The 17,996-nt window shown below is 43.9% G+C and overlaps 1 protein-coding gene across 6 annotated transcripts in view; it reads right to left on the bottom strand.

The window, feature by feature from the left end:
• Window positions 1-17,996, bottom strand: part of LOC112989685 (contactin-4) — a 355,336-nt gene that overhangs the window by 15,729 nt on the left and 321,611 nt on the right. For all 6 annotated transcript variants that reach the window (XM_064519224.1, XM_064519223.1, XM_064519227.1 and 3 more), the window contains one exon: window positions 727-902. In XM_064519224.1, the coding sequence (XP_064375294.1) occupies window positions 727-902 (176 nt within the window). The remainder of the gene's footprint in view (window positions 1-726; window positions 903-17,996) is intronic.

Genomic DNA, 17,996 nt, shown 5'->3' with positions numbered 1-17,996 from the left:
TTTGACTGCCCGGTGTTTTTGTGCTAAAGATCATGACAAGAGCACTCTCCAAGGAAATCTTGCATCACCTAACAGCGGTGATTTGTTTTCCAAACGCCAAATGCATATCTGATTAACTGTTGAATAGAACTAATTATGCTTCTGCATGTATAGGAAGCTCAACTCTTTCTAAATTTTTCTCCAGACACAAAGCGTTCAATGCAGCAGGCATCTCAGGGTAACCTTGCGATCGTGGCTTTCTGATTGAAGAATATTAGTAAAGTTTGTAGTTTCAGCTTTGTGGCCCAATCAAGTAGAGCTGCTGGGAACCGCTGTCCCTGCTGAGGTGCACCCTAGGCATAAATCTTTAAGTGCATCTTTTAATGATTGCTTAGAGGTAACAGCAAGGCTTGTGAATTGTATTTCCTTTTCCTCTCAGCATTAAATGTCACTCCTGACAAATGTAAACATAGACTAGGAGTCTGCCTGAAACCTAGCAGAGCACGTGACTGTGTAAAACAGCCATCACAGCGACACGTTAAACTGTTCCCTTTTCTACCTCCGCTGAAAATTTATTCGATTTCTTTCCTTCTCTTTCTTGCTATGTCCATCAAATAAAAGTGGAAAAAAAGTCATCAGGAAGAACTATGAGAGAAAACGTTTTTAGCTGCAACTACGTTAGAAATTCAACGCCCACAAGACCTCCGTAACATGGGATGGGGAGATTGCTTTGGTATTAATACTTACCCCTCCAACTCTTTCAAAGTGATCCCCATCTTTTTCAAAGTCTATCAGGTGTCCATTAAATGACCAAGTAAACAGAATATCTAGCGAGTGATCATGAGACACCTGACAAGGCAAGACAATACTTTCTCCAACAGTGACGTCCATGCTGAAAGGTGACACCATAACCCGTGTTGGATCTACAAACAACAAAGAGAACAGAAAAAATAAGAACAAATTCTGTCTCACTGAGAATGAAGAGAGATCCCAGGGCTGAAAACACAAATGCAGCATTGTTATCAGAACTTTAAAAATGTAAAAGGTTTAGCTGGGACGATCGCTTAGAGTTAGGAAGATCCTTAATGCAACAACTGAACTATCACATCTTTGATTTTACTCTGATACCTTTCACTTTCAGTTAGACTGAAACACCTTTAACACATCTTCCATGATCCTCTTCTAGTCACGATCCAGATGAGCAGGGAGACAAGAAAAGGCCAGAAAAGAGTGAATCAGAGTCAATTACTGCCCCAAACACAACATTTACAAAGGAAAGCAGGACCCAAAGGCTGAGGCCATCTGTGGTGCAGGAAGGTCCATCTGCTAAAAGATACGGGCAGGAGGCAATATCTGCTCCACCTTGGGCACCAGGACTAAACCCGTATTCACAGCCGGAGTTCACGCGGATCCGTTACCAGTGGTTTAACTGCTGTTTTTCATATCAGTATGAACAAGATGGTGGCACAGAAAGATGAGCCATGACACATTATGCAGACTTCAGCTCCTCATCTGGGCCCACGAATTCCCTTCTCCCCTCAAGTTAACATTTGTCTTTCACTTCTGTTGACAAAAATGCAGTAATTTTTTTCTACAGGGCCTCAGAGGAAATGAAAAGGAGACAAAATATTGCTTAACAATGAGCCCAAAAGTCCAAAAATCATATTCAGATAGATATTTTTGCTTATTCCAAAAGTCCATTCCACATAGCTGTCATAGTAAAATACTACGGGCATTATTCATTCTCTAGTATACGAAACCAAAATGTTAACTACTTCAGCCAGGGACTATCGGCTGACTGCTTAATTTCCTGCTAAAATAACAACAACACAGGAAAAAAGATACGCGCTGGGCAAAACTATTCACTGAAATTCAGGGGACGTGAAGCTATTCCTGGATTTTCAAAGACCTTATCAGAAGTCTACAGAAGGTAGCAGAAGAGATTTCATCACCGACTTCAATAGGCTTCAGCTCAAGCCCTCAGGGACTTGACTGTGTTACCTTGGGCAAGCTTAATTCATCTGTATTTTAGTTTGACTTCTAACAAAACAGAGTAATTCTTATTGTGACCACAGTAGGTGTTATGAGGCTTAACTAATTAATACAAGTTATTTTAAGCATTTAAAGTTTCTCAGATGAAAAGCAGCATAAATGCAAGTTGCTAAAATAATGCTTGTTGAATTATTATCCGGACTTCTTTTTATATGATGAATGTATGAGGATTTCACTGTTATTTGGCATTGCTATTGCCACCCCTCACCTCCCTGCCGCTGCTGCGAATGGCGGCAAGGCAGCACCGTGGAGCAGAGGGCAAAACCCGAGACCTGCTGCCGAGACGCACACAACTTATACGCATATACCGAACGGGACGTGGTCGGTCGTAGGAGGCCTCGTTTCCCGAGGAAAATCTCTTCTCAAGGACTGAAGAAAGCTAAAAAAACAAAATAAAAACACCCCTATTTAATATTCCTAGCAGCGCAGCAAATAGAAAATGTTATCAAGAAGCCAACTGAGGGCAGCCGAGTGAAGGCGCACCTTGGCGATCCCCAGCCAAGTGGTGATCACGGTTATCAGATTTGCATTTTCAAAACCTGGAGCACCTTTTAAATTGCAGCGAGTGCTTCAGTGATACCGAAATTGTGCTGGTTAGCATCCAAGCTGGAAACAAAAAAAGAAGAATTCTCTTTTTCGGAGCTAGCGCCTCATCTATTTATTGCGCATTTGCTAGGCAAGAGGGGCAACCTCCACCAGCAGAGAGGACGAGGAGCACTGCTCTTTATGTTACCACCCTGTCCCCCTAAGCCCAGACTATCTCCCTTAGGTGCCTTAGCTTAGCAAGGGCGCTCTGAGCCCCTCCGCGCACGGGCGAGCGCTCCTGTCTGTAGGTGTCACTGAAGGCTCAGTGAAACGCCAAAGCTCCTTCTCATCCTCCCTTCGCATCAGCAGCTTCAGCCCGCGTTGCATCCCTCAGTCTTACTGCTGCAGTTGATGCTTTTTGCCCATATTTTAAGCGATGTTAACTGAGCTTTCTCGCGAGGTCTCCGTTTGGAGGCAGCAATGCCGCGCGGCGCTCAGAGGAACCTGTCGCTGGCCGCTTGCGCTGTCCGGCTCTCGCGCCCCGTCCCAGGGAGCAGGGATGCATTTCCCCGTCGCAACACGTGGCAGATGCGACCGAGGGTGGCAATTAGCCAGCCGGGAAGGAAACCATCCCGCCCCAATTCTGCATTGATCGGGAGTCCATTAGGAGGGCTGATTTGTTTGGGATAAACAGCTTTGCGCCGTCACCTCGGCGGGCTGCGGCTCACGCAGGGCTGTGCTGTGTCACATTGATCGAGAGCACACGACACAGCGGGACACAATCTGCAGCGGCACGACACAAGTGACACAAAATAAATCACAGCCTGCCGCCCGGAGATGGATGCCTTTCTCCGACAAACAAGTCAGTCCGCGACACGCGGATATCTCCTGAATGACGCACGGGGACCGGAGCAGAGCAAGAAGCAACACCGCATACGTGGTGCCCGTGAGCAGCAGATGACAAGTGAGCAGAGGGATTTTTCTATCTAGAGGAAGGCAGATCTGTTTGCATTACACGGCTACTTGGCATCCCATTTCCAAACACACTTATTTCCTCCTTGACTCAGCTGCAGAGGCTGTGCGCACCGGTCCCAGAGGGAAGGGATGCAGCGATATTAATAACCGCAGTGCCTTTCATTCAAGGATAGCAAAGTGCTTAGCAAACAACGAGTTGCGCTGTGCCAGCCTGGGACGGAGAAGGGACATAGCGTATTTTACAATAACAAAAGGTTGAACTGCAACACGCTTCAGAGATGCAGCTCCTGCTGTCGGCCTCAAATCAACGGACTTGAGCATCTCCAAGACTGATCCGAGAAAGAAATAATGCCAATATTTCTAACGCTGGTTTCTGAAACCTGTGCACCTAATACCTAAATGGGTATTCAGACACCTAGCCTGGCACAGAGAAGGAGGTCAAGGAAAAATGAGAGAAGGAAATACTCAGCATTTTGAGAAATTTATCCAGGGTTTAAAAGCTGAAGAAATCAAAACTCCCCCTTAAACTTAACGGTGCTTTGAGAATAGGACTCTTGTAAGGGAAATTTGACTTTGCAAGACTTTGCAAAGGCTTATTCCTGCCCCTTTTTTTCCCCACCTTGGCCATTTCACTCTGTTCAGGATTTGTTTGCACTTTCATGCTGCCAATTTTGGTTAATCGAAGCTAATGGAAATCCTGCAGAAGATTCTCCATTGAAGGTCTGCAGCGTATGTTCCTCTCCCCTTCACTCTTTTCCCTACAAAGGCAAAGTATTCGGTAAATGTTCATGGCTTTGGAGGGGAAAGCATGTGCAGATGGACACAAATCAGCTAGTAAAGACCTGCAACAGCTGTTTACGGAGAGAAGAAACATGCTCCGGTTCTTTAAATGGAAAAAGCGGAGTTAGTTTGTGCTGAGGGATATGCACATTCTCCTCAAGCACACGAGAGCGAGCAGCGTCCCAAGCCCCGTGCCCGAAGGCCGCGTCTGAGCCGGAGAGCAGCGAGCAGCTCCGACACGCAGCGGCCAGGGCAGCTGCCGCCGGGCGCAGCGAGGAGGACGTTCGTCCTGGGATGGGAGCAGGCCAGGGTGTCTGTTAGTTGTTTAACGAAAGCCAGCACGGATGACAAGGTAATTTCGGGTTCAGGCATGAATGCTCAAGTGCAACAGTTTATGTTCAATTACCAGATGCTTCAAACGAGCGGCTGAGACAAAGGGAGGCAACGCTGAGCACGGAGGGCTGCACCCAGCGCCGGCCCGCACGGCCGCCGCAGATGTCCCTTCACAAATTTTGATCCTCCTTAAGGGGATCTAGGGATCCAAGCAGTAATTTCAAGTTTGATTAACCTTCTAATGACCAAAATGCCCTAAAAGCCATTAGTATTATGTCTCAGAGATCCCTGTGCATTTCACTTATCTGCATAAACAGTTTCATTTATAAGAATTTGAAATAGATTTTTTTGAACTCAGGTATCTGGGACTTTTGTTTTGAATACAAGCATCTTTACGGTTTTCGTTTTGTTTTTTATCAAAGTAGTTAATAAATGCATCACAACACAGCGTCCTTATTTGCCATATTTTACAGTATTATATTAATTTCAAGGCAAATTGTGTCTTTTTTGCAGAGATTCAAAATTTTCTAATTTATATATCATATATATCTTGAAGACGACTCACCTACAAATCTGAATCATTTAGGACCATCTCTCTGCAGTCACTCTAGCTTTTAATATCACATATGAAAAATCTGTTGCTTTATAGAGCTAACAGAGAGGAAACAAAGAGAGAATGCGGCCAACATTGCAACAGCAGTTCAGTGGCGCGGCAGGCACCAAACTACCTCCCAGGCTTCACAAAGGACATGCAGACATGTAGCACGCAGATTTGCCACCGCACCATGGTCGCACAGCATGATGTTTAAGGTTTGCTTTAAGTAAAAGATTGTCTGGATTTTTAAAAAGGAGTACAAAAATATGATGTTCAGGGCATCTCCACTTGGAAAGGACAGCGGAACGAAGGAGAAAAGCGAGCAAAGAAAACCCTTGGCTTTGGCAAACAGGTATTTTAAGAGCAGTTCATCAAAAACTGCATGCACAGTGTTTCTCGACTCACCGAGTGCCGTCACTGCTCTGAAGCAACGAGCGAGGACCAAAACAAGGCCAATAAATGGCAGGGCGGCTATGCAAAGTCTCAGTAATGTACAGTTTCAGTAAGGAGAGATATTAACACTGTACCTAGACCCGTGCTAACAGCTCCATCATTTGGAGACTTTAAATCAAGGCTCAGTGTCTTTTCAATGGGTATTTTCCAGGTTAACCACATGTTACCAGCAATCACTGGAAACTGTATAGCTGCTTTGCAGGAGAACAGACTAGCTAGACTTAGTCATATCTTCTGGCCTCAAAATTATGAAACAACTTTCAGGACGAGATGACTGGAGATAAAAATCAATCCTGGGGCTAGCATCATCTGTTTCCAATGAGCGACTGAAGAATCAAAATCATTCAGCCCAACACATTAATGCTTCAACGCGCACCAGTGTTTCTTCCCATTTCATTTGCAAATGACACATTTACCCAAGACCCTAAAGTCAAAAACGCCCGAGACCTGATGACTAGCTATCAAACTGGGGAGCTCCCAGCACTCTGGACATCATCAGACACTATGGAAAATGCCGAAGACAGGAAAATATGCCCCTGAACTGAAAAGATTAATAACTGATGAGTAACTAAACACACACGTGGTATGAATTAGCATAGCAAACTACAGCTTGTCTGAGCACTTCATGGGGCATGGCGAAAATTAATACGAGAAAGAAATGGGGAAAGGCCAAAGCAAAGTCAAGTGGTAAAACACACTCTGCGACACAGTACCGCAGAAATGAGCTGAGACAATTCACATATACGCTTTCAGGAATAGGGTCGTGGCCTTCCTTACGCCAACGTACTCTTCTCTTCCATATAATCAGCTATTACACATGTGCTCTCACAGGACAGGTGGCTGATTCCTAAGGCACAGCCCTTAAAAGAAAATGCTGCAGCACTCACAGCACCCTTCGTGCACAGCCCTTAAAAGAAAATGCTGCAGCACTCACAGCACCCTTCGTTCGCATTGCGCCTAATAAGACGCAATCTTGCTGAAAGCGAAGGCGACACGTATCACTTTAGAAAAGGGAATTGAGGCTTAGCACTAAAGTCACTTCTGTGATTTTAGAAATACATGCAGACAGTGGTCTAGATCTTTACCACAGGCAGCAGTGATTTTTGGCAACGAAGGCAGTGACACACGGCCAGGTATTTAACGGGGATTAAGGAACGGAGGGGTGGAGGAGTTGACCTTTCCTGGAGGAGTGGAGATTCTGATTCAGCAATGCACTCGGTTTAGCTGGGCATTTAAGACGTGCTAAAATTGCTTTCCTGAAAGAGGATCCTTATCTTGCAATTTACTTGGCTTAAATCTTGCCCTATCACGACTGCAGTGGCATGGGATACACACAATTATTTTTAGACAGGTGCTTCAGGATGTCTCTCGAGCTGCCTTCTCTTAGGAAGTATCTATTCTGTTTCAATGTGGGCAAGGTTTTTTAGAGGAAGAGTTTAAATGCTGTTCTTAGTGATTGCATTCCTGAGCAACTTGTCCATCGAGGTGCCTAAGACTCGCTTTCAAGACTGGCAGTTTCCTTCTCAGCTCCATTCAGCACTGAGCTGCAGTCGAGGTACAAGTTATTAACATATTTCTTAAACTGACATTGAAAAAGAGCTTCCCACAGACTGAAAACTGTCTCAACTTGATGCAGGAGCCTCCCTCCCAGGAACGATGCCTCCCACCTCCCAGGAAGGGACCCGCAGTCAATCAGGGGATTGCATTTCTGCATACCCAAACACGCGCTCTTTGTGTGCCTGAATAATAAATGAAGGTTAATTTAAATCTGAAAACACATTCAGAATAGAACTGCATCAAAGGATACTGGGGAGGGATGTGCCATTACAGCAAATTCAAACACAAAACATATGAAAATATATCCACTCCACAGAGAGCACAGAGAGTGTTTCTGAAATAACAAGAGGGCACAATACTTCATTTTAACCTCCATTTTACCCAATGCGATGCAATCTTATCAAATCAAGCTCTCTCCATACAACTGTGACACAGAAAATCATATATAATGGGGTATGGAAATGACAATCAAATCTGCCACTCATAGAAATTTGTACTTGCTCTTTATAGCAGCATGCAGTAGTGTCTGATTACACTAAAAAACCCAAACATACCTTCCCTACCTCTCTGTATTTCACACTAAAATAAAAGACACTTCACTTCAGAGGTGCCTTAAATGAAATCGGTATATATGACAAATGACCGAACCGTTTGTGACACATTTTATAGATAACCCGGTGAATTCAAGGTGTCACCTTTTGTGGGCTATTGATTGAAACTAGCTGATATCCATCTTTTCAAGTATGGAATAATCTACTGCCATTACAAAAATGATGGCCATCTTGCAGAGAAGGTTAATCAGATACAGGAGAAATCATATCTCATCTTTGATAAATTACAAGCCACTCGAGGATCAATCACAGCCATCCTTGCAGCCCCAGCCCTGGGTAACTGGGCAAACGCCCTGCCGTGCAGCGCCTGTACGGCCCATTCCCAGGGTGGGCAAAGGCACCGCGCCGCTCCCAGCAGCTCAGCCTGCTGCCACTGCTGACTTACGGCGTTTTTAAACACGTTTTGAATGGTCATGGCCTTAAATAAAGAGAATGTTGGTTTAAATGTTCAAAAAGAAACAGAGCAGCCATAGTATGATATGCAGGCATTCAAACTTCGGAATTATAATGTAACCGGCACAGTCTGCTCTTTTAGGGTACAGGATGCATTTTTAGATCTTTCCTAGCGGAATTGTATATGTCTATTATTTATACCCTCCTCATCAGGCACGGAATTAGCAGACAGGCAAAAATAAATACCAAATTAAGAGTCATTAAGAGCTGATGCCCCTGCCTGAAACGCACAGAATACCACGAAAATCACGCACTGGACTTCCCAACTTCCCAGCGAATGATCCAGAGTGCAGCCATCCTTAATGTCGTTTGTATCAAGCCTTGCAGCCGTCATGAGTGCCTTAGATAAGCAAACGCCCTGGCATGCAGCGATTTATCCAACGGCCCAAGACACGTTCAGCTTCCCAAGTGCCTGGGGGGAGCAGAGGGCCACCGCTCGCGGGGCAAGGAGCAGTGCGTGGCTGCCAAAGGGAAGCGCCTGCTTGTCCTCTCGTTCGAGCAACAGTCAAAGCCGACTGCATCCAGTTTTGCTTTCAGTTTTGCAGGGGGAAGGTTGGCTTTGTTTTCCCCAGAGAATCTCAATTTGCTACATAATAAGAAAAGCACTGGATCTATGATTACATCTCAGTGAGAGGAGGCTAAAGAACCTGGCTGCAATTAAAAATTTAGAACGTGTAACAATTTTTTGCATGTTTTGCAAACTTCTGACTGCTTCACCGTCCGGCCCCGAAGGCCCTGTCTTACTGGTGGTGACTGCAGAGACTTCTGCAAACGCCAATACCGAGATGAAGAGTTAGTTACCAAAACCAAGAGTTACACTGAAACTCCTGCACATACACTGAATGCACCTACTGCTAATTCAGTACTGCTGCTGTTTCCTGAGGGATTATCCTGCTTGGATGGGGAAAACCGTGCATCCACAGAAGAACAAGAGAGGGTTTTGTCCTTGCTAAATCATTTTCGCCGCTTTCCTGACTGCGACTTTCTTCGTTACGGAGGCAGAGCACTGGGAACTACTGAACATGTGCTCATTTTTAAGCAAAAAAAGCACCAGGGAGGATTCCCAAGGTAGCTTACGCAGTTTTACCACTTCCCAGCCCCACCTCTAAACCACGATGGCCTTAATCCTTAGGTTCAGCAGGTCTCTGCTGTTGAACTCGAATAAGCTGTCGAGACTGATTTCATTCTTCTCATTTGCGCCACATCTGATGCCCGATGCCTTCGGGCCCTTCCCCTCTCCACCTCCCGGCAGACCTCGCAAAACAATTCTGAAACATCTCTTGACAGAATGTGGGCTTTTGGGATTCACTGATTTTAGTAGTCACCAAATATACTTGTTTTATCAAACAGCTTGAATCTCCCCGGAACACAAAACTGCAGAAAACACCCACGCAGGAGGCAGTTTCACGCTGGAACCCGTGGCTGTTTGTCATCAGGAAAAACGAGCACCTTGGTTTTCGACGCGGCGCGGCGCTAGCCCGCTGCGCCTGCAGTGGCTGGTCTGCTGGTTGGGGTGTCCCGTCAATCCCACGAACGCCTTCAACCAAAGTGTTCCTCCAAAGCAGCATCTGCTCCTACTATCTCATAATTAGAATATAATTAGTAGAAGTGTTAGCAAATAGCTCCCACGGAGAAACGAGTCTACCGCACAGAAGAAAAATCTAAAACTCCCAAGCTATTTAAACTCTACACTAAAAAGAAGCCCAAGCATCGCTCTAGCGGCTCGGTAAATGACAGCCAGACCAGACATAACTAAGAAACTTCTATACATTAGGCAGGACTGGACATGACACAATTTGTGGCTACTCTTGCCTGCTTCCAACAGGCCGGTAGGGCAATCAGCTATGAAAATAACTCATTTTTTATTTTCTTCCAGTATCAGAAAAATCTCGCCGGCCTGAAGGTCGACCTCGAACAAAAAAGCCAAACTTTTTAATAAACTGAGCAGTTTTCGAAAAAATTATTTCAGTCAAAGGTCAGATCTAATTTTCTTCTGTTTAAAAATACTTTAAAACATAACTGAAGTGACTATCTGAATAAAATATTATTTCGAATAGAAAAGTTAAAGCCTGTTCAGCCCAACTTGTGGAAATTATACATTGCCAAAGAGTACCTGCAAGTTTAAATCAACTGAAGAAAGCACAAGAGGACTTGCACCAACTCGGCCACGATCCTCCGGCATTTGCGAGCGCTCCGAGCGCGGCGGCAGGCAATGGGGAAAGCCAAGCCGGAAAGGAGGAGCGCTTTCAGCTCCCTTTGGGGCTGTTCACAGAGAGAGCGTATCCAAAACTGCGCGCCTGGAAATGGCTCCTGCTAGGGCCACGCACAGCATGTGAGCCATTCCATTAAATACCAGTTTGAATTTTTAGAGCTTGAAACACAACCAAATGTGAACAATTAAACTTAACAGAATTATACCAGAAAGAGAATTAGATTAGCAAGAGGGGGAAAAAGGATATTCTAGAGCAAGTCTACTCTGTAGACTGAAGGGCAGCAGGACTGCAAAGTAAAAATGAATAAAAGTCAGTTCTCTTCCCTTTCTGCCTGGCTTTGAGCAAGTCATTGGAAGTCTCTGCTGTCTTATTTACTTATAAAGTGCAGCTAACAGACTTTCATTACAAAGTGCTTTGTCTTCTTACACCACTGTACACTGTAGATATTCTTATTTAACATAAACTTTAGCTGAAAACCTGTTGAGACTTCTAGGCTACCACAAGCAAGACTGAAAAGGTCCAAAAAGATCAAGTGACAGTAAGAACAGAATCAACAAAACAAGCCTTAGAAAAGAAAAGAACAATAACCAACCCACAAACGGTTTAGTTATCAGGACCAAAGGAGTTCTGGCTTGAATTATTAGAGACATTTCTTTCTGTATACTAAGACAGGAAAGGAACTGAAATCCTACTGGTGAAATATTGCTGAATTTCTAAATAAACGCTAATGGAGATTATGATTTAGATATATTCTCAATGAAGCTAGAAGAAAACCTAGTAACAAAATCTACAACTTGGATCACTGGTTCTTCAAGATACAGTTAAAATCTTCAAATATAATGAAAGCGAAATCAGTTTTCCAAAAACTTCCTCTTATTTCAGAGGCAAAATGCTTTTGAGTCATGAAGATTTTGTCATATTCCCAAATAACTGGTTTGACCACTGCGATAAAGAAACACCTGCAGACTCAGTACTTAAACCTATTTTCCTGGGTCTCTGGTATTAAACTCTTTCTGCCATCATGATTTTGGGTTAAGACAAGAGACTCTAGTCTTCACAGTGATTTTGATGGGATTGCCCATAATCTTACCTAGGTTGCATTGCAAGAGGAGGAAATCAGGTCCCAGGTATCTAATATTGCAAACACTGCCTCATCTGCATTCAGCAATGCTTGAGTTAAAAACCATCACGCCGAGTCTTTACCCGTATGCCGCCTGGCTGTTGTTATCTGAAAAAGCAACTCCGAAACAAATGAGTCAACTCACTTGACTCCTGCTCGCCAACGCAGCTAGGCTCAGGCAGAAAAACCCAAACTACCAAAAGCCTCAAAAGTTTGGTTCTGCTAAGCTGCTTCCCAAAATGCTTCTGAGAAAATGTACAAAAGGACTGATACTTTCCCAAGTCCTGTCCCAGATTCTCTTTCAATGCTCTTACACTTTTTCCTCCTACTAGCGAAAATGTACTCTCTAAACACTTCCCTCTCTATCTTTGATGTTAAAAACATAGCCTTCAGGCCCGTCTGGTTTTAGTCACTATTTTCAAGGATATAAAGTTTCTGAGGGTAACAGCCATTACTGCTTTTACCTTTATTCTCCCACACTGATCCCTTCATCTCTCACCAGGAATGGAGACTGGCAGTCATTTTCTCAATGTGGGTAATAGGTAGATCATTTTTCTCCCCTCTCCGTAAGTGCACAGTCAGACTGAATTCCTTAGGCAGGGGGAGATGCGGCTCCTGGGAGACCTGCTCCCATCTTCCACGCCAGGACTGACGGCACTGCTTTCTCACCCAGTTTAGTTTGGCCTTCCTTTACCCAAGGTTTGGGGCATTCCCATGAAGCTCATGTGTGGAAGTTCACCCTACTGCCTGCTCTGGAAAAGGACAAACCTTGTCCTCCTTTGGGATGAAGACAAAGCCCAAACTCATGTTAGTCGGCTTGATGATGAGATACCTTCTCAAAAGAGCAAAGAAGGGAAGAGATGTGAGATTTACACCCCACGGCAGCTCGACTGTTATGTTTAGTTCTCCAAGGACCCAAACAGTTTCATGAAACCTTGAAAAGCTCAAGGAGACAGACCATCCACTGCCAGAAACTCCAGGTAACACCATTAAGAAAGACAAAGTTGCAGGAACGGAGAATATGACCCCTTATGCCTGACTGCAATTGGGCTCATTTATTCTTAAGTAGCCAATACGCTGAGCCAACAGCATAAACTGTTAACCATCAGAGCCTGCCGACACGGGGAGGGTCAATCAGTTCAGCTACCTCCAACAGACTCAATCTATCGACCACTCTTCTGGCTTGCTCCGCGTGGGGTTACTGCCTCATTAACTGGATTGTGCTCGTCTGACTCTGACTCATCCTACGCATCTCGGCTTTTCCTCCTTCTCTTAGTAGCTCTTCTCCAAAGTCTGAATTAATTCTCTGCAACTAACAGCTAGGGAAATGGGTGGAAAACATAAGTCAAACATATTCCTCTTCTTACGGATTTGTAAATGTCCCCAGCCTGACAGTAATTTCCAGTTAACGAGCCCTGGCTGGTCTCCGTTTGTCACGAAATTAATCGTTGGGCAAAAGAACTTGTTGCTTATGCTTTATATACACAATCGCATACATAAACACACACATATAATCAAACATACTGTATTTACTCTGATTAACATATATTTCGGAAGCCCTTGATCTATATTTCTTTGTAAGTATGGTGAACTTTCATTTGTATTCAAAAACTGAAAAATACTTTGACCTTTCTGAAATGGATCATGTTAAACTAAATTGAAGCAAGCTGATGAAAAAGTGTTAATTAACCTGCTTTTGTCTCATTGAGAGTCTGTGTTTAACCTATAGGTCAACTCCTTTTTCAACTGATACATGGATCTGAACTGCACTGATGAGCTAAACAACCCAAGCCTCTACTGATGGTAATGCTAAATGAGACCTCCTGAACCTCTTGCTTTTTGGGGATAGGGCAAAAAAATTCCTAAAAGGAAGGCTGTGAGCTTTCTGAGGAATTATTCTAAGACTTTTTACGGTGGGAGGGGTTGTAATAATGCAAGGTCTGCAATATAAAAAAATAACATAGCGTCCGCAATACCTTGGGGGTTTAAAAGAGAGAAAATGGAGAAATTTATTTTTCGTTCTACAAGGAGTATGGACGTAATAGCTGAACTCTTTTAAAAAGAGTCCTTTTTTCCACGTTTGTACACCGAATAGAAACATTTATAAACATCAGCCACTTGCTCTTCTCTCGACTTCCTTATTTATCTGTGTAATTACCTGTTTTAGACTACTAACGTGACTGAGAGCTAACTAGAGGCTGGGGGGATGCAGAGGAGAAGGAGGAAGGTGGTGAGGTGGGAGGCAGGAGAAGACTCTTCTGCATTTACTGTCACCCAGAGTAAACAGCTGCCTCTCTCTAAATCAGAATTTGATAAGCAAAGTACCTGGAGAAGCTACTCTACGGGAGTCAATATATTTTTATTTCTGCTTTTAAAAATATAACTCTAATAATGCCAGCGTTAAGTCCAAAATTGGCGAGAGAGATAGGTTAGAGATCTATGCTTTTTAATATCAAGCTCTTCACCAGGAAGACTTTTATCACATTAATGGCTAAATCGCACTGATTGTAACGCAACTGAAATGAGGCAATTAGTAAGGGCTGTGACAGCCGCAGAAAATGAAATGCACAAAGTTTTCGATGCAAGCCAGATGGATAGCTTCAATATATTTCTTATTGTCTGCTTGTGGTAATATGTTCAATTAAACTGAATCAGTACTACAGAAGACCATTTGAATTGCCTGAAAAAATTAATTGTCTGGTGCAAATTTAATGAAGCTAAACAGTTGTATTATGTTTACAAGTTTTATTTGCTATGATCAGTAAGTGTTTACAAGAAAAAAACTAATCTACTTCACTCAGCTAGCCCCAAGAGCAGCCTATTGCTGTTCTACAGTTTATTTCACCTATGTGTTTCTTTGCCATTTTCTGCTTTTGGCCTTACAACCTGACCTAATTTTTTCTCCCTCCCAATAGGGAGCAGGCAGGTCTCACGGCCGGTTCGTTCACTAGCTGCCGTGAGCTAAAACCACGCTCTTACTGCGAAACGGCTGCAAGTCGTACCAAAAACTGCCAAGGGAAGCACCCGGCGGGTGCCCCGAAGCTCACCGAGCACTTCTCGCTTTTACGCTTGCCGTGATCCTGATCCATTTTTAAGCACTCGCTGACCTCCTGGTGAGGACCGGGTGACCTCCTGGTCACTCACCAGTTACGTTATCCTCGCCGCGCTGCTGCAGGGCTGACCTCATTTTTCGGGTGACCCTACGGAAAGGAAAACTAGAAGACCTACATGTTTATCGGATGCAGGTACAGCAAACAGAGCTGAGCTGCGCCTGCCAGCTGTGAAACACCAGCGAGGCGACCTCCTTACCAGTGAAACCAGACTATCCTGCTTTGCCCAAGAAAAACACAAGCTACTCCATTAAAACTGGCGAAGGTAATTTTAGATAGGCATGATACAGCACCATTTATTGTGGCTTGCAGCTGGAAATGAACATGTAAGATGCCTGAAACACTAAAATACTTTGTTAATTCTTGTATTTTAAGTACTATGTGAACTTACAAGCTGCACAAGAGACGCAGCAAACTGCAGCCGGCAGCTCGGGGCTGCAATCATCCGGGGAGGGAAGGGGTGATGAGTGGGATGCACAGGGCTCTCCGTTACAACTGCGCCTTTCCTGCAAGGCTTTGGGCCATAATTTTACTTAAACCTAGCAAGACATCCCTAATTGAATCCTAGAAATAATTGGTTTCACTGGAAACAGTCCAATTAGAGCTGAAAATATCCATTTGCAATTTTACAGCCTTCTTCCTTAAAAAATCCTGATCTAGAGATTCTGGATTTGCTCATGTGTAGGAACAGCAGCTTGCATGCTAAAATAAACCTTTTCTCTTTGAAATTATTTTTAGAACAGTGTGTGTCTGATAAGGAATATTCATAGCTTGACTACATATAAAAAGTGTGTCCAGCCACTATTTAAAGAAACTCTAACGATAATAAAACTTCTTTTGACTTTTTCAGAGCTCTAAGTCTTTGAAAACTGCAGAAAACGTTGGCTCTGATACCAGCCGAGCACACACCTAGTATGCTATCAAGCACTAAAAAGCCCATAAAATATGGACAGCCCTCAACTGCTGCTCTGGGATCATTACTTTAAACTCTACCTCTCTTTTTTAATTATATTTTTTGCTTTCAACACTAAATGTCACTTTAACCAGTTCCTTCCTTAAGGGCTGAGGCGCAACCAACATGAATTTAAATTAGAATGAGCTGAACCAACAGAGAGGAAAGAAAAATAAAGAACTTGCATGACTTTAAACGCTGTTGGATCAAGACAGACCTTCAAAAGAGCGATGGAGAGGCGAGTCGGGTTGTAAAACGGCTAACCACCAAACACCCAACCTACGGGCAGCCGGTGCGGAGGACGCCTGCTAGAGTTACTTGTGTTCACTGATTTAAAAAGAACGGACACTCAGTTCAGAAAAGCTACAGTTCAAAAAAGCCACACCTATTTTTGGCTAACAGAAAATAAGGGTTACTAAATGCCACCCTGCTTATTGATGAAGTCAGCCATGGGGCTGCTCGGGGACGGGAGCTGCTGCAGGCAAGCCCAGCATTTGCTGATCCCCGTAGTCCACATGGTCAAACGGGTAGATTTAAGACTGACACTGAAGCCAAAGCACACGCTGAAGAGCTTAGTCAGCAAATACTAGCCCTGTTAAGTTGAATCATTGCCTGTGATGGAGGCAAAGGATGATTTTTAAATATAAACCAAGAGATAAATAGGTACGTATGCCATCCTAGGGATGGAAGAGATTTTGTAAGGAACACTCAGCTGTGCTTAGGCATGGACCTTGCAGTATTAAAACTCAGCTGATAACACTCTGGAGGTTCAAATGGAGCTTACCTATGGCTGGCCAAGAAAAAACGTGAATTGTGATAACGTAAATACTTCCAAAAGAATAAAGCAATTTTCTGAAAACCCACCAAGGATCTCATTTGGACTGCATGATTTTCTGTAAGAGTTTGATCTCTGTATTTTCCAGGTTATATTCCTCAGACTATTATAGCATGCAAATCGGATTAATTTAAAAGCCTGTCTGGACCCTTAAGATGACAACCAAGCTCGGAAGGCATTATACTAACTTGTCTTGTAACGCGGTTACGGTGGGTTATGATGAGGCCTTCAAAGGGAACCCCTTCAAATACCTCTCACCGCTCCCTGCCAAAGCTGGCCGGAACCGCACGCAACTCTTGAACGTTAATGCACCACTGCGATGACAGCAAAACAAGGCGAGGAGTATTATTCACAAGGAAGAACAGGACACAGGTCTCCTGAAAGGCTGGACTTTACAGCACGGCCCTCTTTGCTCCCCGCTTGCACCCGAGGAACTGACCTTGCGGGCACGCGCGGCGGCGAACAGCCCCTGGTCGCTTCAAGGAGGTCAACTGATAGGAACCCATCCGAGTCGCTCCAGCCGGACTGGAGAACATCAGGCACAAATGCAAAAGGAGGCATTAGCTCTTCTATCTGATTGCACGAGTGCTCATTAGCACATACCAGCTTACTGTCCTACGTGAAAATTAAGCCACAAACGACTTGAAGAAACCCTGAACTGTGCATTACCAACCACGTTCAAAACAAAACTTCTGAAACACGCCGTGATGGACAGATGGGCAGCCATCAGGAAGCAACGGCCCTCTGCCGCAGCGCGCTTCCAGAACGGGAGAACTAAGTTCTTTTCAAGTCTTTACGGATAGCGTAATATTCATAATCCTTGAAGATGAAAGACAGTTATTCCCCATCTCCTCAGACAATTCATAGTGGTGTGAATCCACTCTAGTCCCATGGATTTAAGGCAAACACAATACATTTTCTGAAGAACTTGGTTAAATATTGATCGAGTTACATTGAAAGCCAAACAATTCCAGATGGCAAAAAATGCCAGGACGGTCACTGCATCCCACCGGCACTGTTTTCTGGAACGCAGCGCCGCATCCATGCTGACGAGCACAGCAGCACCTCTGAGGCACAAACCCAGCTATTCTTAAACTACTGGAATAACACAGCAAAAACTACAGGTTTAATGGTACCAACCTATGAAGTCTCTGAAAAGTTGTTTGATGACGGACCAAAGTTTACGGTATTTAATCAATCTTTCCAATTTTAAATGTAATGCATCAATTCAATGTTCACACAAAGGAAGGGGCCTGGAATGAAGAATATTCAATTTCATCGAAAATAATGTGGATCAGTGTGCTGGACAAAATCAAGACTATCAGTCTACTGAAGTGTGAGGAAAAAATAACCTACTGACATTATCCCTGTATTCTTTTTCTGCTGAAATAATACAGATACCGGCTAGTCTGACTACACGTAATAAAACCTCTCTCGCTTTTACTGCTTTGAG

Source organism: Dromaius novaehollandiae, chromosome 12 (assembly GCF_036370855.1).
Source record: "Dromaius novaehollandiae isolate bDroNov1 chromosome 12, bDroNov1.hap1, whole genome shotgun sequence".
Classification (NCBI taxonomy): Eukaryota; Metazoa; Chordata; class Aves; order Casuariiformes; family Dromaiidae; genus Dromaius; species Dromaius novaehollandiae.
Note: the sequence above shows the minus strand (reverse complement) of the source record. Positions and strands in the feature narration are given on the sequence as shown.